General features: G+C 38.8%; 1 protein-coding gene and 1 non-coding gene across 3 annotated transcripts in view; one reads left to right on the forward strand and one right to left on the reverse strand.

The window, feature by feature from the left end:
- LOC115212416 (IQ domain-containing protein K-like) overlaps positions 1-24,575 on the reverse strand; it is a 74,856-nt gene that overhangs the window by 49,798 nt on the left and 483 nt on the right. Inside the window, exons 1-2 of one of the 2 annotated variants that reach the window (XM_029781325.2) lie at positions 24,121-24,533; positions 5,278-5,517 (exon numbers count right to left, since the gene is read on the reverse strand). In XM_029781325.2, coding sequence (XP_029637185.1) covers positions 5,278-5,517; positions 24,121-24,175 — 295 coding nt within the window. In that variant the 5' untranslated portion in view covers positions 24,176-24,533. Of the gene's footprint in view, positions 1-5,277; positions 5,518-24,120; positions 24,534-24,575 lie in introns of those variants that run through there. The other variant, XM_036503061.1, reaches the window with a different exon arrangement.
- On the forward strand, positions 21,782-21,975 carry LOC115212435. The gene has a single exon (XR_003881721.1). It is a non-coding gene; the product is annotated as a U2 spliceosomal RNA (small nuclear RNA).

Here is a 24,575-nt window from a genome sequence, read left to right on the forward strand (position 1 = left end):
CCAAGACTATGTGGGTTCCACGGGACTATCACTCAGGCGTAGATGCACACTGCATCGACAACAGATTGCATTCCCAGAATATAGAATGATACCTTTTAGTGAGCACATTGAGAAATGCGCAAAGCAACTACTGCCACAATTTTTAATCTTCCCATTTTACCAATGTGCTTTCGGATCATCAACACAAATTAGACTGAACAAGGAAACATTCTTCATTGAAAAGTACAAACCCAGACTCAACCATCCGAACATACTGACACAGAGAAATTAACAAGGGAAAGGGAAAAAAATTTTTAAGCGATTATCTCCCTTACACCGGAAGAAATCACTCACTACCTCCCCTTATTTAGAAATCTCCTGAAAATAAACACAACGATAACTCCATGCAATATAAACATAACGTCACAAGAAATTTGAAAAGCTACACGCGAAACTGGTAATTTCTTTAAAAAAATTTTTAAATTATGTCATTTTAAGGAAAGGAAAAAAAATTTTTCCAATATTCTCCAGACATTTTGACACAAATATATATATTTTTTAACATTTAAGCCTTCTGTCGTTTTTTCACACTTTACTATTTTCTTATATATTCACCCACGTGCTTTACCAAACAAACTTTCTTATCTATATATATATATATATACATATTTATATACATATATATATTTGTATAGATACTCAGAAAACAGATTCCATCACACTCCAGGGAAAGAAACTAGAAGTAGTTGATAGTTTCCGCTAACTAGGTGACCAATTTAGTAGTGGAGGTGGATGCTCAGAGAGTGTCACCACAAGAATACGAATAGCCTGCGCAAAGTTTAGAAAGCCTCTACCCCTACTGGTGATGAAGGGTCTCTCACTCAGAGTGAAAGGTAGATTGTACGTTGCATGTGTGCGAACTGCCATGCTTCACAATAGTGAAACATGGGCTGTGACTGCAGAGGACATGGACAGGCTTGAAAGAAATGAAGCTAGCATGATCCGCTGGATGTGTAATGTCAGTGAGCACACACGACAGAGTGTAAGCACTCTGAGAGAAATGCTGGACATGAGAAGCATGAGATGTGGCGTGCAAGAGAGACGTTTGTGCTGGTATGGTCATGTACAACGGATTGATGAGGAGAGATGTGTGAAGAAGTGCCACTCCCAAACAGTTGAAGGAATCCGGGGTAGAGGTAGACCCAGGAAAACATGGGATGAAGTGGTCAAGCATGATCTTCGATCGTTGGGCCTCACAGATGCAATGACGAAAGACCGAGATCTCTGGAGACATGCTGTGACTGCAAAACCCAACAAATAACGTGAGTTAATGGCTGTTTCCTGCAGCAGCTTCACATAGCAGCCCCAGCCCATCCAAAGTACCTTGGGTCACAGGACGGCCTGCTGTGCTTACCTTGGATCGTAGGGCGACCTGCTATGCTTGAAGAGACCTATTGAGTCAAGTACATCAACATCAAAAAAAATATCAAATGGAAATTGTAGTTGTGATACCTGTACCAGTGGCACGTAATAAGCACCATCCGAATGTGGCCGATGCCAGTGCTGCCTGGACTGGCTTCCATGCTGGCGGCACGTAAAAAGCACCAGCCGATCGTGGCTGCTGCCAGCCGCCCCTGGAGCCTGAGCCGGTGGTACGTAAAAAGTACCCACTACACTCACAGAGTGGTTGGTGTTAGGAAGGGCATCCAGCTGTAGAAACACTGCCAGATCAGACTGGAGCCTGGTCCAGCCTCCTGGCTTCCCAGACCCCAGTCAAACCGTCCAACCCATACTAGCATGGAAAACGGACGTTCAACGATGATGATGATGATGATTATGATATATATACATATTTATATATATATATATATAATATAATTATTAGGGAAGATTAATTCCGAATCCACAGGAATGAGACATTCAAATTAAAGATACTAAAGTGAACTTCTCTCAATATTTTATTTATATATATAAAAGTAGTTTTAGAGACAGAACCACCCTCAACTCAATCAACATTGTAAGATACTATACCCATCTGAGCCATCAAACATTAAATATTATACTTACTATATCTACTCAGAATCCCATACTTTCCATTTTAAAGACAACATGTGTTTCATGACAGTATGTCAGTATTTTTGAGATATAAGGTCGCTAGTTTCAATACTCAATTAAATCGACGTACTCCCAATCTTCATGTCTGGATTCTACACATTTATTACACTATTTACGTTCTATGTAGCTCTATAATGATTGAAATTATTTGACTAAAAATCATAAATGTAATTTTACTTTACAAATTAATAAATAAAAAATAAAAATAATGAATGAACCTTAAAAATTTAAGAAATAAAAATCTAAGCAATAAAAGAGGATAAAAAATACGAATAAAAAATACAAGTAAAAAATACAAACAAAAAATACGAAATAAAAAATAAAAATAAAAATGATGAACAAAACGAATGTTAACTTATCTATTTGTGGTTCCCTCCCTGCGAAAATTAAACATGGCTACATCTTGCAAATAACGTACAATCCACAAGTAAAAGTATTTGAATTATACCTGCGTTAAACATCCACATTTTACATTAATCCCTCTCTTGAGCCACCCAATTATCTCTCCCTCTTCACTATCATACATCTCTCTCTTTCTCTCTCAAAATTCCCATGATTACTGTATCATTATAACTATGTTGCTGTTCTTCACCCACTTTTCTGCACTGTCAATCATCTATTTTCCCCTACCTCTCCTCAACTTATGTATCATAAGTCACCCTGCTCCTTATCCACTAGTCATTACATCCAACCCCAAACTTACCTAATCTATGCAGCTATCACCTACTCTTCCCCGCTCCTAGTTATTATCTCTCAACATTTGTTCTTCATTCATTATATTCACTCACTCAACTATTCCTCATCCCTGACCATATTTCACTTTCCTATACCCTCTTGCAACCTCTACCAACTCACGCTCCTTTTTATCTTGTTTCCACTCTCTTCCACTTATCTCATATTTTGAAAATTCACCCTACAGTGAGAAAACTATTCTGCTCTGGCCCACATCTCTTACAATTTACTCCTCATCTCATAGCATAAAACCATCTCCCACTCCACTGTAGCTCTACTCAATTGATGGAGAACTTAGTCTTGCAGGCTGCATGGTGATCTCACTAGTGCTGGTGCCACAAAATTTTAAAAAAACCCTTTACATACTGTAAAATGTTTGGCATTAGGAAAGGCATCCAACCATAGAAACCATGCCAAATGAGACATTAGAGCAATCTTCGGACCCATCAAGATCCTGTCAAATCATCCAATGTATGCCAGCAAGGAACATGGATGTCAAATGTTGGATGATGATGATTTTATCAGTATGTAATTTATCAACGAAAACCATAAAATTTCTGTTTCAGACACCCAGACAAGTGGTAAAGAGGAGTAACAACATCAATTAATTTAACCCTGCTGTGTTATATTATCCCTCCTCCTCCCCTCTCCCCCTCATCTCCTCTCTCTACACTACACCATACGACTTTACACATCACATCATATATACATACACACGTCCAGACCTCTCATACGCACTACATACTCTCTCATACACACACACACTCTTATGTTGGGGCGAGGTCATTTAACCCTGTTATCTCCCCTAATTTCACTCTTGCGTCTCACGTTTGATCTTTGACTTCTGGCCGAAATCAGATCGCCATGTTGATTCGCTAGCCTCTGCATGCATTTTTTTCTCTCCTTGTTTCTTTCTGTGTTTCTTTTCTGTGTATCTTTCTGTTGAAGAGCGTAGGCTCGAAACGTAAAAGACTTGTTTTATTTATATTCCTGAGCGCCATACTAATACAATTGCTTGTTTGTATTCCACCTGCCTTCGTCTTTTGTTTATTTTCATAAAGCTTCCCGTTATATTATTGCTGCATAACCAAAGCAATGAAGGAGCCACCCACACTGCTCGTGTCAGCTTTCATCTAGGATTAGCTGAGCTGGTTTGGCAGTGTGCAATGAATTCTCAGCATTGTGAATGAAAACCAGCTGTATCTGGTAATCACAGATGTCTGACACAAAGTGGATCGACTACTTATGATTTCAATAGCTAACAAGATATTGATTCAAGATCTAACTTCATCATACCAGTTCACATTTTAAGCCCCTTGCCGTACTGTTGCCACTAACCTAGGAACATGAGTTTGCTCTGTAGGTTTATGGGATGCATAACCAAATCATACATGGGCATCTTTTGAGCAAGAGTTGTAGCAGAGAATCAACCAAACAATCAAACTGAACTTCACTGTTTGAAGGAACCCCTATATGGTTGCTTGACGTGCTAGAAATAACTACCAAATTTCCATATATCATGACCTACTATCTTAAAAGAAGAAGGAAGAATACATTGAAATATGTTGTTCTAGGCATGAAAAAAATACTGGATGTATATTGGTGTAATGCCCTTTGATCATATTATCTGCTGAATTAGGACTGACCTGGGGTTAAACAACAACAACAACAACAACTACATATTCTATTGATGACAGCAAGGAACAGAAATGGCTCTGTGCTTAAGAGGTTTGGTTCCCAACCTTGTGGTTCCATGTTCAAGCCTATGCATTCCACCTTGAGTGAGTTTCTTTTACAATAACATTGGGTTGACCGATGCTTCTTTATAATTGTAAGATGCAGTGAAAGGGAGAGTTTGCATGCTACTTCTAGCAGGTTGAAAGACCACATATAAGCTCCTTCTTTGGTAAGGCGGCAAGCTGGCAGAAACGTTAGCGCACCGGGCAAAATGTTTAGCGGTATTTCATCTGTCGTTACGTTCTGAGTTCAAATTCTACCGAGGTCGACTTTGCCTTTCATCCTTTCGGGGTCGATAAATAAAGTACCAGTTTTGCAACTGGGGTCATTGTAATTCCTTTGTCCTTGTTTGTCCCCTCTATGTTTAGTCCCTTGTGGGCAGTAAAGAAATATATATAAGCTCCTTCTTTGGCTCATGATAACTTTATTTGTTGGTGGTGGTGTTTAGCACAAGCTCAGCTCTATTTTAGCAGATGTTGATTAAAAGCCATGATGAGCCTGTCTTTTTATATGTTAGGGATTATATTGTTCTTCCTTTTCTGAGGTAGTGGGGGGTGATTTTACAGTTATCCCATTGCTATTTTTGGCGGGGTGACCAACCACAAGGTTAATTTATGTGGCTACTATAGATGAAACCATCAGAAATTGCTACAATATTCCCTCAACCTGAGCCCAAATAAAAAAAAAAAATTATTCTAATGAAGCGTGGCTTACATGTTTGGGGGTCAGGAGCTTCATCACACTTGCGTTTAACATGCTTTTTAGGTATATCGATGAGGACGTAACCCACACATGCAGGATGGCTGGTAGCTGGGTCAAAATCTGCTGCTGCATCTTCATAGGTGTCTACTTTGGCACACAAATAACCACAGAAAACAGGATGGTGCAATGCTGGGTCATAGTCTTCATGAAGAACATCATCTTTTGAGCGCACAGGAAACGGATCATCAGATTCTATAAAAGAGGAAATGCAAAATGTATGTTTATGAATTTATATGTACATGCATCTATCATCTATACTTACTGTTATTGCTAATGTTATTCTTTCCACTGCCACTTAGTGCAAAGAGCTTCCATACACTCTTCTTGCCAGCCTTACTCTTACTCTTTACTCTTTTACTTGTTTCAGTCATTTGACTGCGGCCATGCTGGAGCACCGCCTTTAGTCGAGCAAATCGACCCCGGGACTTATTCTTTGTAAGCCCAGTACTTATTCTATCGGTCTCTTTTGACTCTATATTTCTACTGTCACTCCTCTTTTGCCGAACCGCTAAGTGACGGGGACGTAAACACACCAGCATCGGTTGTCAAGCAATGCTAGGGGGACAAACACAGACACACAAACACATACACACACATATATATATATATATACATATATACGACAGGCTTCTTTCAGTTTCTGTCTACCAAATCCACTCACAAGGCATTAGTCGGCCCGGGGCTATAGCAGAAGACACTTGTCCAAGATGCCACGCAGTGTGACTGAACCCAGAACCATGTGGTTGGTTAGCAAGCTACTTACCACACAGCTACTCCTGCGCCTTGTTTATTTTGTGCATGTTCCTTGGCCTTCACCTAATCTTGGTCTCTTCTTTCACTCTGCAGTGTTCTCAGTAAACTTGTACAGTTTTGACTCAATAAATTGTAACTCAAAGATATATATATATATATATATATATATATATATATATATATATATATATATTAATCAATATAGGTGGCAAGGAAAATTTTGTAGAATTTTATTGCCACCAGCGCCCAGTGGGAAAAAATTAATAGTCATAGACATTTTTAAGTTCAACATTAACAATTAAGGAACGGCCATAATAGGCCATTCACCCACTAGAAATAACAGCCAAAGCTTCTACCGCAAATAAAGATTAATTCCGTAAACAGGAGAAAATAAAAAAACATTTACCCTGTAATTTCTTGTACGGTATACCGTTTCATCCGCTGTTTAATGGTAAACTAACCTGATTAAATTAAATCAAGCCAATCCTCCATAAGCCCTCGGATTCTTCAGCAAGAAATAGCTCAAGTCGGGACAGATATTACACGAGGCATACCCAATCTTGCCAAGTCAATATCTGACCTAAAATTTTCAAATCGTCGCACTCGCGCCAAATTATCGGCAGCAAATAGATATCAGCCGTCGATTCCATTACGGAATTAACCAAAAAATTCATAATTAATCAATATAGGGTGGCAAGGAAAATTTTGTAGAATTTTATTGCAACCAGCGGCCCAGTGGGAAAAAATTAAATAGTCATAGACCATTTTTAAGTTCAACATTAACAATTAAGGAACGGCCATAATAGGCCATTCACCCACTAGAAATAACAGCCAAAGCTTCTACCGCAAATAAAGATTAATTCCGTAAACAGGAGAAAATTAAAAAAACATTTACCCTGTAATTTCTTGTACGGTATACCGTTTCATCCGCTGTTTAATGGTAAACTAACCTGATTAAATTAAATCAAGCCAATCCTCCATAAGCCCTCGGATTCTTCAGCAAGAAATAGCTCAAGTCGGGACAGATATATACACGAGGCATACCCAATCTTGCCAAGTCAATATCTGACCTAAAATTTTCAAATCGTCGCACTCGCGCCAAATTTATCGGCAGCAAATAGATATCAGCCGTCGATCCATTACGGAATTAACCAAAAAATTCATAATTAATCAATATAGGGTGGCAAGGAAAATTTTGTAGAATTTTATTGCCACCAGCGGCCCAGTGGGAAAAAATTAAATAGTCATAGACCATTTTTAAGTTCAACATTAACAATTAAGGAACGGCCATAATAGGCCATTCACCCACTAGAAATAACAGCCAAAGCTTCTACCGCAAATAAAGATTAATTCCGTAAACAGGAGAAAATTAAAAAAACATTTACCCTGTAATTTCTTGTACGGTATACCGTTTCATCCGCTGTTTAATGGTAAACTAACCTGATTAAATTAAATCAAGCCAATCCTCCATAAGCCCTCGGATTCTTCAGCAAGAAATAGCTCAAGTCAGGACAGATATATACACGAGGCATACCCAATCTTGCCAAGTCAATATCTGACCTAAAATTTTCAAATCGTCGCACTCGCGCCAAATTTATCGGCAGCAAATAGATCAGCCGTCGATTCCATTACGGAATTAACCAAAAAATTCATAATTAATCAATATAGGGTGGCAAGGAAAATTTTGTAGAATTTTATTGCCACCAGCGGCCCAGTGGGAAAAAATTAAATAGTCATAGACCATTTTTAAGTTCAACATTAACAATTAAGGAACGGCCATAATAGGCCATTCACCCACTAAAATAACAGCCAAAGCTTCTACCTACCGCAAATAAAGATTAATTCCGTAAACAGGAGAAAATTAAAAAAACATTTACCCTGTAATTTCTTGTACGGTATACCGTTTCATCCGCTGTTTAATGGTAAACTAACCTGATTAAATTAAATCAAGCCAATCCTCCATAAGCCCTCGGATTCTTCAGCAAGAAATAGCTCAAGTCGGGACAGATATATACACGAGGCATACCCAATCTTGCCAAGTCAATATCTGACCTAAAATTTTCAAATCGTCGCACTCGCGCCAAATTTATCGGCAGCAAATAGATATCAGCCGTCGATTCCATTACGGAATTAACCAAAAAATTCATAATTAATCAATATAGGGTGGCAAGGAAAATTTGTGATTTTTTTTATTGCCACCAGCGGCCCAGTGGGAAAAAATTAAATAGTCATAGACCGTTTTTAAGTTCAACATTAACAATTAAGGAACGGCCATAATAGGCCATTCACCCACTAGAAATAACAGCCAAAGCTTCTACCGCAAATAAAGATTAATTCCGTAAACAGGAGAAAATTAAAAAAACATTTACCCTGTAATTTCTTGTACGGTATACCGTTTCATCCGCTGTTTAATGGTAAACTAACCTGATTAAATTAAATCAAGCCAATCCTCCATAAGCCCTCGGATTCTTCAGCAAGAAATAGCTCAAGTCGGGACAGATATATACACGAGGCATACCCAATCTTGCCAAGTCAATATCTGACCTAAAATTTTCAAATCGTCGCACTCGCGCCAAATTTATCGGCAGCAAATAGATATCAGCCGTCGATTCCATTACGGAATTAACCAAAAAATTCATAATTAATCAATATAGGGTGGCAAGGAAAATTTTGTAGAATTTTATTGCCACCAGCGGCCCAGTGGGAAAAAATTAAATAGTCATAGACCGTTTTTAAGTTCAACATTAACAATTAAGGAACGGCCATAATAGGCCATTCACCCACTAGAAATAACAGCCAAAGCTTCTACCGCAAATAAAGATTAATTCCGTAAACAGGAGAAAATTAAAAAAACATTTACCCTGTAATTTCTTGTACGGTATACCGTTTCATCCGCTGTTTAATGGTAACTAACCTGATTAAATTAAATCAAGCCAATCCTCCATAAGCCCTCGGATTCTTCAGCAGAAATAGCTCAAGTCGGGACAGATATATACACGAGGCATACCCAATCTTGCCAAGTCAATATCTGACCTAAAATTTTCAAATCGTCGCACTCGCGCGCCAAATTTATCGGCAGCAAATAGATATCAGCCGTCGATTCCATTACGGAATTAACCAAAAAATTCATAATTAATCAATATAGGGTGGCAAGGAAAATTTTGTAGAATTTTATTGCCACCAGCGGCCCAGTGGGAAAAAATTAAATAGTCATAGACCGTTTTTAAGTTCAACATTAACAATTAAGGAACGGCCATAATAGGCCATTCACCCACTAGAATAACAGCCAAAGCTTCTACCGCAAATAAAGATTAATTCCGTAAACAGGAGAAAATTAAAAAAACATTTACCCTGTAATTTCTTGTACGGTATACCGTTTCATCCGCTGTTTAATGGTAAACTAACCTGATTAAATTAAATCAAGCCAATCCTCCATAAGCCCTCGGATTCTTCAGCAAGAAATAGCTCAAGTCGGGACATATATACACGAGGCATACCCAATCTTGCCAAGTCAATATCTGACCTAAAATTTTCAAATCGTCGCACTCGCGCCAAATTTATCGGCAGCAAATAGATATCAGCCGTCGATTCCATTACGGAATTAACCAAAAAATTCATAATTATCAATATAGGGTGGCAAGGAAAATTTTGTAGAATTTTATTGCCACCAGCGCCCAGTGGGAAAAAATTAAATAGTCATAGACCATTTTTAAGTTCAACATTACAATTAAGGAACGGCCATAATAGGCCATTCACCCACTAGAATAACAGCCAAAGCTTCTACCGCAAATAAAGATTAATTCCGTAAACAGGAGAAAATAAAAAAACATTTACCCTGTAATTTCTTGTATGGTATACCGTTTCATCCGCTGTTTAATGGTAAACTAACCTGATTAAATTAAATCAAGCCAATCCTCCATAAGCCCTCGGATTCTTCAGCAAGAAATAGCTCAAGTCGGGACAGATATATACACGAGGCATACCCAATCTTGCCAAGTCAATATCTGACCTAAAATTTTCAAATCGTCGCACTCGCGCCAAATTTATCGGCAGCAAATAGATATCAGCCGTCGATTCCATTACGGAATTAACCAAAAAATTCATAATTAATCAATATAGGGTGGCAAGGAAAATTTTGTAGAATTTTATTGCCACCAGCGGCCCAGTGGGAAAAAATTAAATAGTCATAGACCGTTTTTAAGTTCAACATTAACAATTAAGGAACGGCCATAATAGGCCATTCACCCACTAGAAATAACAGCCAAAGCTTCTACCGCAAATAAAGATTAATTCCGTAAACAGGAGAAAATTAAAAAAACATTTACCCTGTAATTTCTTGTACGGTATACCGTTTCATCCGCTGTTTAATGGTAAACTAACCTGATTAAATTAAATCAAGCCAATCCTCCATAAGCCCTCGGATTCTTCAGCAAGAAATAGCTCAAGTCGGGACAGATATATACACGAGGCATACCCAATCTTGCCAAGTCAATATCTGACCTAAAATTTTCAAATCGTCGCACTCGCGCCAAATTTATCGGCAGCAAATAGATATCAGCCGTCGATTCCATTACGGAATTAACCAAAAAATTCATAATTAATCAATATAGGGTGGCAAGGAAAATTTTGTAGAATTTTATTGCCACCAGCGGCCCAGTGGGAAAAAATTAAATAGTCATAGACCATTTTTAAGTTCAACATAACAATTAAGGAACGGCCATAATAGGCCATTCACCCACTAGAAATAACAGCCAAAGCTTCTACCGCAAATAAAGATTAATTCCGTAAACAGGAGAAAATTAAAAAAACATTTACCCTGTAATTTCTTGTACGGTATACCGTTTCATCCGCTGTTTAATGGTAAACTAACCTGATTAAATTAAATCAAGCCAATCCTCCATAAGCCCTCGGATTCTTCAGTCTATGACTATTTAATTTTTTCCCACTGGGCCGCTGGTGGCAATAAAATTCTACAAAATTTTCCTTGCCACCCTATATTGATTAATTATGAATTTTTCGGTTAATTCCGTAATGGAATCGACGGCTGATATCTATTGCTGCCGATAAATTTGGCGCGAGTGCGACGATTTGAAAATTTTAGGTCAGATATTGACTTGGCAAGATTGGGTATGCCTCGTGTATATATCTGTCCCGACTTGAGCTATTTCTTGCTGAAGAATCCGAGGGCTTATGGAGGATTGGCTTGATTTAATTTAATCAGGTTAGTTTACCATTAAACAGCGGATGATGAAACGGTATACCGTACAAGAAATTACAGGGTAAATGTTTTTTTAATTTTCTCCTGTTTACGGAATTAATCTTTATTTGCGGTAGAAGCTTTAGCTGTTATTTCTAGTGGGTGAATGGCCTATTATGGCCGTTCCTTAATTGTTAATGTTGAACTTAAAAATGGTCTATGACTATTTAATTTTTTCCCACTGGGCCGCTGGTGGCAATAAAATTCTACAAAATTTTCCTTGCCACCCTATATTGATTAATTATGAATTTTTTGGTTAATTCCGTAATGGAATCAACGGCTGATATCTATTTGCTGCCGATAAATTTGGCGCGAGTGCGACGATTTGAAAATTTTAGGTCAGATATTGACTTGGCAAGATTGGGTATGCCTCGTGTATATATCTGTCCCGACTTGAGCTATTTCTTGCTGAAGAATCCGAGGGCTTATGGAGGATTGGCTTGATTTAATTAATCAGGTTAGTTTACCATTAAACAGCGGATGAAACGGTATACCGTACAAGAAATTACAGGGTAAATGTTTTTTTAATTTTCTCCTGTTTACGGAATTAATCTTTATTTGCAGTAGAAGCTTTGGCTGTTATTTCTAGTGGGTGAATGGCCTATTATGGCCGTTCCTTAATTGTTAATGTTGAACTTAAAAATGGTCTATGACTATTTAATTTTTTCCCACTGGGCCGCTGGTGGCAATAAAATTCTACAAAATTTTCCTTGCCACCCTATATTGATTAATTATGAATTTTTTGGTTAATTCCGTAATGGAATCGACGGCTGATATCTATTTGCTGCCGATAAATTTGGCGCGAGTGCGACGATTTGAAAATTTTAGGTCAGATATTGACTTGGCAAGATTGGGTATGCCTCGTGTATATATCTGTCCCGACTTGAGCTATTTCTTGCTGAAGAATCCGAGGGCTTATGGAGGATTGGCTTGATTTAATTTAATCAGGTTAGTTTACCATTAAACAGCGGATGAAACGGTATACCGTACAAGAAATTACAGGGTAAATGTTTTTTTAATTTTCTCCTGTTTATGGAATTAATCTTTATTTGCGGTAGAAGCTTTGGCTGTTATGTCTAGTGGGTGAATGGCCTATTATGGCCGTTCCTTATTGTTAATGTTGAACTTAAAAATGGTCTATGACTATTTAATTTTTTCCCACTGGGCCGCTGGTGGCAATAAAATTCTACAAAATTTTCCTTGCCACCCTATATTGATTAATTATGAATTTTTTGGTTAATTCCGTAATGGAATCGACGGCTGATATCTATTGCTGCCGATAAATTTGGCGCGAGTGCGACGATTTGAAAATTTTAGGTCAGATATTGACTTGGCAAGATTGGGTATGCCTCGTGTATATATCTGTCCCGACTTGAGCTATTTCTTGCTGAAGAATCCGAGGGCTTATGGAGGATTGGCTTGATTTAATTTAATCAGGTTAGTTTACCATTAAACAGCGGATGAAACGGTATACCGTACAAGAAATTACAGGGTAAATGTTTTTTTAATTTTCTCCTGTTTACGGAATTAATCTTTATTTGCGGTAGAAGCTTTGGCTGTTATTTCTAGTGGGTGAATGGCCTATTATGGCCGTTCCTTAATTGTTAATATATATATATATATATATATATATATATCACCGTATTCAGCATGACCGACCAGGCTATCAGATGTTGCTACACATCGCTGGTCACAATGCGCTTCGCATTGTTTTTTTAGCCCTCGAATGATGCCACTCCGCTGGCTAAGCGGGCAGGCCAACAAAAGAAAGAGTGAGAGAAAGTCGTGGCGAAAGAGTACAGCAGGGATCGCCACAACCCCCTGCCGGAGCCTCGTGGAGCTTTAGGTGTTTTCGCTCAATAAACACTCACAACGCCCGGTCTGGGAATCGAAACCGCAATCCTACGACCGCGAGTTTCAGCTCAGAGCTGTGGCCATACATATTCATTTATATATACAAATCCAACATATTCTCTCACAGCTGTTTCTATTTAGCCTAAAGATTAAAATACAATAATCCTTGGACAAGGTCCCTGAACTTATCAAGCTGCCCAACGAATCATAACTCCAGGTCATGGTGGAAAACAGAAAGCCAAGGTGCTACACTTGTGGGTCTAACATAAATTTGAAGGCCCTCTGCTCATAACAACAAAATGGAGCTCAAGGGACAGTGGCTCTGCTACCACCACCACCACCACCACAAGAAGCCTTATGCAACAAGGAGAAATTGAATCTCCCAAGAAGGACTTGTGGTGGGGAAAAGCAAAAGTAGTTCCAAAAAACCATCCTAAGCTGAAAGTGAAAAGACAGGACAAGGAAAATTCACCTAATTGATTGGCTACACTTGACAACAATAACAACACACCCAAATCCCAACAACAAAAGCAATGCATACTCATTCAACCACAACCACAACCACAAAAAAGCACCAAAACAGAATCAAATGCACAAAAAGAAATAATAATCACAAGAACTTGAACAACTTACTAGAGAACCCGAATGCCTCATCAACTTCACAGTGAGCTGATGCAGCAAGTAGGGAAAAACAAATATTCATACAAAGAAGTAGAGTTCAATAAATGTCTGTCAAAAACTCCCCATGACAGACAGCTGATTGATACAAACACATACCTAGAACTTAAAAAAAAAATACCTAAGACATTGGGCCTTTTAGGTTAAAACCACAAAAAAGGACTTTAGGAAGGCCCTTCATTAATGATAATGCATCACATGGCAGCTGAATCAGCTAACCCTCTAAAAATCCAAGGTAAGTGACCTTTTTCCATTTTGTTTCTCCAATAAACATGTCTGTTTTCAGGGTGGGGTGTATGAATGCTTGTGGCTTGGGGTCAGCTTGGAAGCAAGGTCACTCGCTAAACGACCTCAGGTCACTTGATTTAGATGTAGCAGCAATTAGCAAGACAAGGATTTCTAATGCGCAAGCACTACCACCCATTTTCGATGACTATGAGATATTCTCATCAAGTGGTCTGTCAGGAGCTGGTGGTGGGGAAGCAGTGCTATTCTGAAAATCCTTAGATCTCGAAGTTAAGGCAATCTTCATGGAGCTGGGTGGCAGGCTGGTGGTCCTAGATGTGAATGGTAGCAAAAGTGGTGCCCTTAGACAGGTGGCTGTCTATGCTCCAACAGTAGCTGGAAGGCTAGAATTCATCAGGCATCTAGAAACATTCCTGGGAACTTTCTTGCAGTTTAGTACTAGTAGGGGACTGGAATGGGATTTTGAACACATGGAAGGACTGTGTGGGGATAGTACACAGAAGAATGGGGTGTAAAAACCTCAAAAACCTACTCAGAGACTTCCAATCATTTAATAGGTATCAACTGGATTTCCCTGATGTGCTAATTTGTGAACATGGAGCAACCACAATGGGTCATCCAGATCGTATCTAGATAAAGTATTTGTTAGGTCAGAGGATAGAGATAGTGTAGGCTGTCCACAATTTAACTTTGGTTGGTTACACAGACCACAAGTTTGTGATCTGCACAGTCGAGTAAGGTAGGACCTGTAGATAGGGACCTGGAAGTTAAATGCGTCCTTTCTAACATGCAGAAACTACAAGGACTGGATTAGTGAACTAGTTAAGTGACAGTTGACGGGGATGGGGGGGGGGCTGCAATCATCAACAACTGGTAGTGGGCTGCCCTGAAGAGGGTGATTAGAGCAGAATCAATAACATTTAGCATAGAGTTAGCAATAGAAAAGAATAGATTAAAGAGTGAGCTAGTTAGTAATTTAGGGCATTGTGACCAGTGTGTTAGCAACAAGAATGACCCATGACCATTTCTTTGAAGCAAAACACAGAGGTTGTGCTGTCAGAGCTAAGGCCCATGTGCTCAAACAGTAAGGAATTAAAGCTGTCCGATGGGCCTGAATGGTGGAGATGCAATGTGGAAACAAACCATGATGAGGTCTTTGATGGATTGGGATGGGCACATGCTACGCAGCTCCGAGCAGATGTATGTGACTTTTTAGCAGCACTTCACACAGCTGTTTGGAGAGGGCGATGGGTCGACAATGATACTGGACTTAAGTTTGTAGCTGGACAGCTTGCCACAGCTGACACAAGGTTACGTGAAAGGCCGATAACAGCCACTGAAATCTGGAAGGTGATGAGCAATTGCACAAGTCACAGATTGCCCAATTTGGATGGTCTGCCCTATGAATTCTATGTATTCATGCTAGATTTGTTTGGCAACCCCTTAGCAGATATCTACTGCAACTGACAAAAGAACAGGAGAATTCCTAGTGCTGTTAGCAGAGGTGTGGTGACACTGTTCAAGAAAGACACCAATAATGAAGATGTACTAGAGAATTTTCGGCCCATAACTCTGCTAAACACAGAGTTTAAAATGTTGGCCAAGGTGTTAGCAAAAAGGCTAGCGCTTGTCATCGGTAGCCTGGTTGGAGAAGCGCAAACATGCAAAATCCCAAGCAGGTCTATCCACAACAACCTCCACCTTGTGTGATACATCATAAAGGGCTGAGACCAAAGCTGGCTTCAGGGGTGCTCTAATCACTTTGGATCAATCAAAAGCATTCGATAGGGTCAACCATCGCTACTTGGAAGCCGTCCTGAAAGCAGGAAGTTTTGGACCTGTTTCCAGAGGCTGGATCGCTGCAATGCACAGTGGCACCTGTTCAGTGGTCAAAGGAAATGGCAACCGATCAGAGCCTTTTGACATTGCACACTCGGTCACAAAGAGCTGCCTGCAGTTGCCTCTTCTGTATTGGCACTCAAACCACTGCTGCAGAAGTTAGAACAGCTAAGGGGCATACCTTTCAAACTGGGACAAAGAAGGGCTGTGTCAGCATATATGGACAATGACACCATCATGGTATCAGACACCTCTGAAGTGGAGATGGTCAGCACCATCCTGAAGGAATATGAGTTGGTTGCAGGGGCTAAAATCAATGCCAACAAATTGGTGGGTTTGCAGGTGGGCTCCTGGAGAGGCAGGATGATGCCATCAGACAGCAGCAGTGGACGATGGACCCACAGGTCAGTTAAACTGCTCAGGATCTGGTTTGGTCCCGACCTCCAGGTTGATAAGAACTAGGATGAAGTGGTGAACATGGTGGCCAATCTTACCCAGAAATGGGGTGAGAGGAAGCTGTCCTTGGAAAGTCAAGTGGAGGTGGTGAATGCTAACATCACCCATTATCATTTATTGTCTGACCGTCATGCCACGTCCTGGTTACTGCTTGACCAGGTCAAAGTGTCTTTTATTTAAATTCTTGTGGAAGGGACACGTTCCAATGGGCAGGCAGTCAGTCTGTTGCTAGCATCCTCATCTTTCCGCAGCTCATCTCTTTGACAGAGCTGCAGTCCTGGGTGAAGAAAAGACTGAGGCTGGGTATCTGGCACCTAAAATGTCATCAGGTGCTCACTCTCTTATGGAAGCACTCCGTCGGTTACGACGACGAGGGTTCCGGTTGATCCGAATCAACGGAACAGCCTGCTCGTGAAATTAACGTGTAAGTGGCTGAGCACTCCACAGACACATGTACCCTTAACATAGTTCTTGGGGATATTCAGCGTGACACAGAGAGTGACAAGGCCAGCCCTTTGAAAGACAGGTACAACAGAAACAGGAAGTAAGAGTGAGAGAGGGTTGTGGTGAAAGAGTACAGCAGGGATCACCACCATCCACTGCCGGAGACTCGTGGAGCTTTTTAGGTGTTTTCGCTCAATAAACACTCACAACGCCCGGTCTGGGAATCGAAACCGCGATCCTATGACCACGAGTCCGCTGCCCTAACCACTGGACCATTGCGTCTCCACTCAGGTGCTTACAGCCCTCTACCAGTTGGGCAATGGAATCGGTGGATGTTCCGCTTTAGAAATTTATAGAGGATTAGTGGTGGGGAACAGCGACAGCATTCTCAGGGAGACGTGCATACATAAATGTATACATATGCATAAATCTTTTTTTGTATGTATGTGTGCATGAGTATATGTGAGAGAGAGAGAGAGAGTGTGCCACTTACACATCACTCTCTCTCTCTCACACACACACACAAACACACACACATATACAACTGGCTTCTTTTACTTTCCGTCTACCAAATCCACCCACAAGGCTCTGGTCAGCCCGAGGCTATAGTAGAAGACACTTGCCCAAGGTAACACAGTGGGATTAAACCGCGCCCCCCCCACACACACACGTATATATATATATATAAATTAATAAATAAAACATATGCATATATACATGGATGGAAGCACTCCGTCGGTTACGACAACAAGGGTTCCGGTTGATCCGATCAACGGAACAGCCTGCTCGTGAAATTAACGTGTAAGTGGCTAAGCACTCCACAGACACGTGTACCCTTAACGTAGTTCTCGGGAATATTCAGCGTGACACAGAGAGTGACAAGGCCGGCCCTTTGAAATACAGGTACAACAGAAACAGGAAGTAAGAGTGAGAGAAAGTTGTGGTGAAAGAGTACAGCAGGGATCACCACCATCCCTGCCGGAGCCTCATGGAGCTTTAGGTGTTTTCGCTCAATAAACACTCACAACGCCCAGTCTGGGAATCGAAACCGCGATCCTACGACCGTGAGTCCGCTGCCCTAACCATTGGGCCATTGTGCCTCCACTATATACACATACATATATGTATGTACCTACATCTACATGTATATATACATGCATATATGGGTACAGGACACCAAAAAAAAAAATGTCGAACACAATGAGAAACGAAAACATAAACACAAAACCAAGGAAATGGACACTTTTCTTAAACAATGAAAAAATAGAGTACAGGACAAATAACACAAAGAAAATTCCCCTTCTTCAGTTGCTATGGTTTCATCCACTCTGCGTTTCGAAACACACATATATAAATAAATATATGTATATAATATATATATATATAATATATATATATTATATATATATATATATATAATATACATATACATATATATATTATATACATATACATTTATATATTATATATATATATATATATATATATATATATATATATATATATATATATAATATATATATATAATATACATTTATATATATATATTATATACATACATACATATATACATACATAAAAGATACTTGTCCTGATCATTATTAATGCACCTTTTTCCCATGCTGGTATGGGTTGAACAGGACTCTTTGAAGGAATGTTTCATGGCTAGATATTCCTACTGATGTTAACTTTCTTTTAGTCTCAATTTTTGAGACACGGAATTAAAGCACACCTGTTTCTGAAGACCAGGGTACATAACATAATTATATATTGAACTCACATGAACATCACTGGCAGGTGAAATGGTCAAAATAAGGAATCTATATCGGTTACCTTTTAATTGTTTTAGTCATTTTAATCATGCTATGATACCACCTTGGAAAATCTATATGGAAATTCTTTTTTTATTTATTTATCTATTTCCGGATCTTTTCGGTTTGAACGGCAGTTTTTTAAAAATAATTTGTAGGTAACTAAAAAATTTTAAACTTCGTATACTGGTAGAATGTGTTTATAAAACATCTTTTTCTCTTGCCTTTATTGAGAAAATTCTATAGTTTGTAAGATATTTGTTGTTTTTTTCTTCAATTTCAGCAATTTCAACCAATCAATGACGTCTATTGAGGTGAAAACATTCTGTGCCGTATGAATATGTCCCTCGTTTAAGAAACAGATTGGGTTTATTTACATTTCTGAAGAAAAAAAGATACCCTTCCCCCCACCCCTAACCAACCCTAACCCTAAAACAGATTGAAATGCAATAGATCGACTCTAGGGTCATAATTATGGGTGACAATTTCATATGAAACCGCTAGAAAAACTGCCGTTCAAACCTTTAGACTTTCATCAACCGATTTATTTGGATATTTGGATTCGCAAAAAAAAAAAAAAAAAAAAAAAACAACCAGAAAAAATGAGAGAAAGAGAGAAAGAACAATTACCAATGAAAATATTTGCGTTTCAACAGATCTGGAATAACTAATTATTGATGAAATTAAAAATGATATAGAAACTTTCTAGAAATATTTTCGGTTATTGTTGTTAATGCAAGATGAACATGGACTGAGCAATCAGGTGATTAGAAGTGTCCAAGCTGTGATCCCACATTTTTTCTTTCAAGCATAATGTACCAAAAACTGTGGAGGCGCAATGGCCCAGTGGTTAGAGCAGCGGACTCGCGGTCGGAGGATCGCGGTTTCGATTCCCAGACCGGGCATTGTGAGTGTTTATTGAGCGAAAACACCTAAAGCTCCACGAGGCTCCGGCAGGGGGTGGTGGTGAACCCTGCTGTACTCTTTCACCACAACTTTCTCTCGTTCTCTCTTCCTGTTCCTCTTGTACCTGTATTTCAAAGGGCCAGCCTTGTCACACTTTGTGTCATGCTGAATCTCCCCGAGAACTACATTAAGGGTACACGTGTCTGTGGAGTGCTCAGCCACTTGCACGTTAATATCACGAGCAAGCTGTTCCGTTGATTGTATCAGCTGGGACCCTCATCGTCGCGACCGACGGAGTGCTCCTATACCAAAAACTAAATTGTCTTTAATACGTTTCCTTCCTTTTTAAAGAGAGCAGAGTGCAATCTGGGAGCAATTTGAATGTTATTTTTAGCGGGCGCCATGATTACGTAAGGACTCTTTCTTCACCTTGAAATATTTCAGGTTTGATTGTGTTGAGGTTGGGTACATGCTGCTAAAATTTTTTTTTCAACAAACAAATGCAAACATCCAACGAGGGAAACTCTACACGGTGGTGGGAACAACTAAAAACAGCATCCAAACTCGAACTACAGTCTTTAAAAAGGACACATTAAACAATAAAAAGAGAAAAAAATTAGAATGCCTTTTATCATGAACTAGCAGTTTCGCCCGGCGTTGCTCGGGTTTGTAAGGGAAATAACTATAAAGCATTTTTAGAGAGTTATAGCCAAAAAATAGCATTAAAAATGGAAAAAAAATGATGGTAAATTTTTTTTTTAATCGTTGACTCATCGTAGACATTTTTAGAGAGTTTCTTCCCTTATAAAATAGCGGAAAAAATGATGGTAAATTTTTTTTAAATCGTAGACTCATCGTAGACGCGCGCTAATACCCAGAAGGGCTCGATATGAATCACGACTATAAGATACCCGGTTTTGGTTAAACTGCACCGCAAAATGTGGGAGTAGTTAGGAATCTAAATCGTAGGAGACAGACACTCACACAACTTCACTTTTATATATCTAAATAGAAGACTAGCAGTATCGTCCGGCGTTGCTCGGGTTTGTAAGGGAAATAACTATATAAGCATTTTTAGAGAGTTATAGCAAAAAAATAGCAAAAAAATGCATTAAAAATGGAAAAAAATTATGGTAAATTTTTTTTAAATCGTTGACTCATCGTAGACATTTTTAGAGAGTTACTTCCCTTATATAATAGCGAAAAAATGCAATAAAATGGAAAAAAATGATGGTAAATTTTTTTTTAAATCGTAGACTCATCGTAGATGCGCGCTAATAACCAGAAGGGCTCGATATGAATCACGACTATAAGATACCCGCTTTTGGTTACACTGCACCGCAAAATGTGGGAGTAGTTAGGAATCTAAATCGTAGGAGACAGACACAACTTGACTTTTATATATAAAGATTTCAGAAAAGCAAGAAAATGTTTCCGATACGACTTACGAGATTTATGATACCTAAAAAATAATTAATTTAGTAAAAGAGTAATAAATGTTTTACTGGTGAGATATAGAGTCACGTGAACATTACGAACCGTCGTAATTCGTACTTTGGATATTTTCGGTTTGAACTGCAGTTTTTAATATAATTTATAGGTAACTAAAAAATTTTAAACTTCTTATACTGGTGGAATGTGTTATAAAACATCTTTTTCTCTTGACTTCATCGAGAAAATTCTATAGTTTGTAAGATATTTGTTGGGGGTTTTTTTCTGCAATTTCAACCAATCACTGACGTCTATTGAGGTAAACAACATTCTGTGCCGTATGAATATGTTCCTCGTTTAAGAAACAGACTGGGTTTATTTACATTTCTGAAGAAAAAAAGATACCCCCCCCTCTAACCCTAAAATAGATTGAAATGCAATAAGATCGATACCAGGGTCATAATTATGGGTGGCAATTTCATATGAAACCGCTAGAAAAAAACTGCCGTTCAAACCGAAAAGATCCCGTAATTTTCATTCACGGTTATTATCAAATCAATACAATTACAGATTACGCTTAGGATAATATCATTTTTTTTAAATAGAAATATTAAAATTCTCAAATTGAAAGGATTAAATAAAACAACTACTACGAAATAAAATAAAAGATATTACAAAATATGGAAGAACTAATTAAATACAGCTATATAAGTGTAAGTATAAATCAGTCACTATACTAAATAGAAATAGGTATAATGTTTCTAAGCTAGGGTAAAAAATTATCGCTTCTCGGCCTTTTGGCTAAGATCAAAGTGTAGTATCTGTTCTTATCAGCTTAATATCTGATACGGTCCCTATTTGGGACCATCGATATTAAACTGATTTTTAGAACGAGGCGAAGAGTTAGGGGCTTGCTCCGCCTTTGCCACGGGTTGGCCTGGTATAGCAGTACTTCCAGGATTCAACCCATCTCCCACCCGGGAGATATAAACAAATTAAAAACAGACTTAATATCCTGACATCCCTTCTACCACCTTCCAGGAAGGGATCAGACATGCATTCTATGATGTCCGCTGCCGTTATTTTTATTTAATCTTAGATGTAATTACATACATCCACATCTTCTGCTGTCCACCCATCGTTTGCCTTGTTTTCCTCATACAAATAATATCCTGGAAGCTTTTCGTCTTCCGTTTTTAATACAAGGCTTGTGGTTTTGACTGCTATTTCTAATCAATCCGGTCTGTCATAGTAAGTATAAATTGCAAAGCAACAGTTAGTTACTGCAAGATAGAAAGCCACCCTTATAATTTGTTTTTTAATTATAAAATACAAGCAGTATCGCCCGGCGTTGCTCGGATTTGTAAGGGAAATAACTATATAAGCATTTTTAGAGAGTTATAGCAAAAAAGTGCATTAAAAATGGAAAAAAAAACGATGGTAAATTTTCTTAAAAATCGTTGACTCATCGTAGACATTTTTAGAGAGTTACTTCCCTTATATAGTAGCGAAAAAAATGCATTAAAATGGAAAAAAATGATGGTAAATTTTTTTTTTAATCGTAGACGCGCACTAATACCCAGAAGGGCTCAATATGAATCACGACTATAAGATACCCGGTTTTGGTTAAACTGCACCGCAAAATGTGGGAGTAGTTAGGAATCTAAATCGTAGGAGACAGACACACAACTTCACTTTTATATATAAAGACTAGCAGTATCGCCCGGCGTTGCTCGGGTTTGTAAGGGAAATAACTATATAAGCATTTTTAGAGAGTTACTTCCCTTATAGATGCCAATTCGGGCTTTCTTAGCCATTCCTGTTTTGGTGTCTTCAAGCCATGAAGTCGTTGTTCTAAAAGAACGCTGGTCTCCTTGACAACGCTTTACGACGTTGATTTCCTTACACTCCCTTCCCCACAGCTTCACGAGGGAGGGAAGAAGGGAGAGAAGCAACACAGGTGCAGGTGTGACCGTGGACGCCAACTCCGCCGCCATCGACACACGAAAAATTATGCATTAAAATGGAATAAAAAATGATGTTAAATTATTTTTAAAATCGTAGACTCATCGTAGACGCGCGCTAATACTCAGACGGGCTCGATATGAATCACGACTATAAGATACCCGAATTTGGTTAAACTGCACCGCAAAATGTGGGAGTAGTTAGGAATCTAAATCGAAGGGGACAGACACTCACACAACTAGAGTTTTATATATATAGATATACTCATTTATAGTTAAACTCGGACTAAACAATATGCCATCACAGTGCTGCTCCCCACCCACATTTTCACCCTTAACAAAATCATAAACCGCATCAGGTTTCCTTTCGTAGCTCGAACCAACGGAGATGGACCGAGGGGATAATAAAAGGCCGAGATCGACTTTGCCTTTCATCCTTTCGGGTTCGATAAATTAAGTACCAGTTACGCACTGGAGTCGATGTAATCGACTTAATCCCTTTGTCTATCCTTGTTTGTTCCCTCTATGCTTGGAAAAATAAATAAATAAATAAAAGCCTGATGATATGACAATTTTCCAGTTTCGTGGCGATATGACCTTCACCGGGGATTCCACATGCTGTGACACCTTCTCCACCAGCAACTTGGTATGCCCAGCTACCAAGCTCAGGCTCCGCCCCCCTTCCCCGTCAGGCTGAGGAAGCAAAGTGTGGTAGTGGAAACCCTCGGCGTTCTGGGGCCCCGGACCGTATCCCTAGTCACTGCTATCGGAGCGGAGGTGGCTATCCGCAAATGCGAGCCCTGTGAGTGGGAGTGGCTGTTCCAACACATCTCCATCACATTCCTCCGATGGAATGCCTTTTCTATTTTGTCTGCTGGGACCATGAGGCGGTATGAATTACATGAAATCAAGAGAATTTGCCAGAATGCATGAGGAACTTAATGAGTTTCTCTATAATTGATTAGTAACACATAAAAGCATCAAACCAATTTTTTTAAATGTATTTTGGGTCATTAGTAAGTAACACGAGGATTTTAATTAAGTTCCTTGTCTGGTTGTTGATACGTGGGATGTTCTTTTCTTTTTTGTTTGTTTGTTTTTTTAATTCGCTGTTGTTAAAATAGAAATATACTTCATAACATTATATTTTCCTTACCTCCACATATAGAGTCCCACAAATGCTCTTCGGCAATTTCGACTATTTTTGCCATTGTCTCTTGTTTAAGTGTATGTCTCGTCTACAATTCAACACTGTATATATGTGTGTATGTGTGTGTGTGTGTAAAGCTATCTTTATTTATCTTCTATGAACATAAGATGTTTCTAGTATACATTTCAGCGTGATATTTGACATTTCCATCGTTCCTTTCAGCAGGCGTTTTGAAATATAAATTATTCAAGAAATACAATTTTCCTTTCTTTTTTTTCTGTCCTTCGTTTCTACAACGTATCGTAAACAGCTTGCTAAAAAATTTCTTTTTAAAACAATTTAATAGTTGTCTCTTACCATTTCGTTGTTGTTGTTGTTTTTAAACGCAATGTTTATTATTCTATCAAGGGATTTGAGTTGTTGTTATTGTTGTTGTTGTTTTTGTTTTTTTAATTCGCTGT

The sequence above is a fragment of the Octopus sinensis genome, linkage group LG5 (assembly GCF_006345805.1).
Source record: "Octopus sinensis linkage group LG5, ASM634580v1, whole genome shotgun sequence".
In the NCBI taxonomy this organism is placed as follows: domain Eukaryota; kingdom Metazoa; phylum Mollusca; class Cephalopoda; order Octopoda; family Octopodidae; genus Octopus; species Octopus sinensis.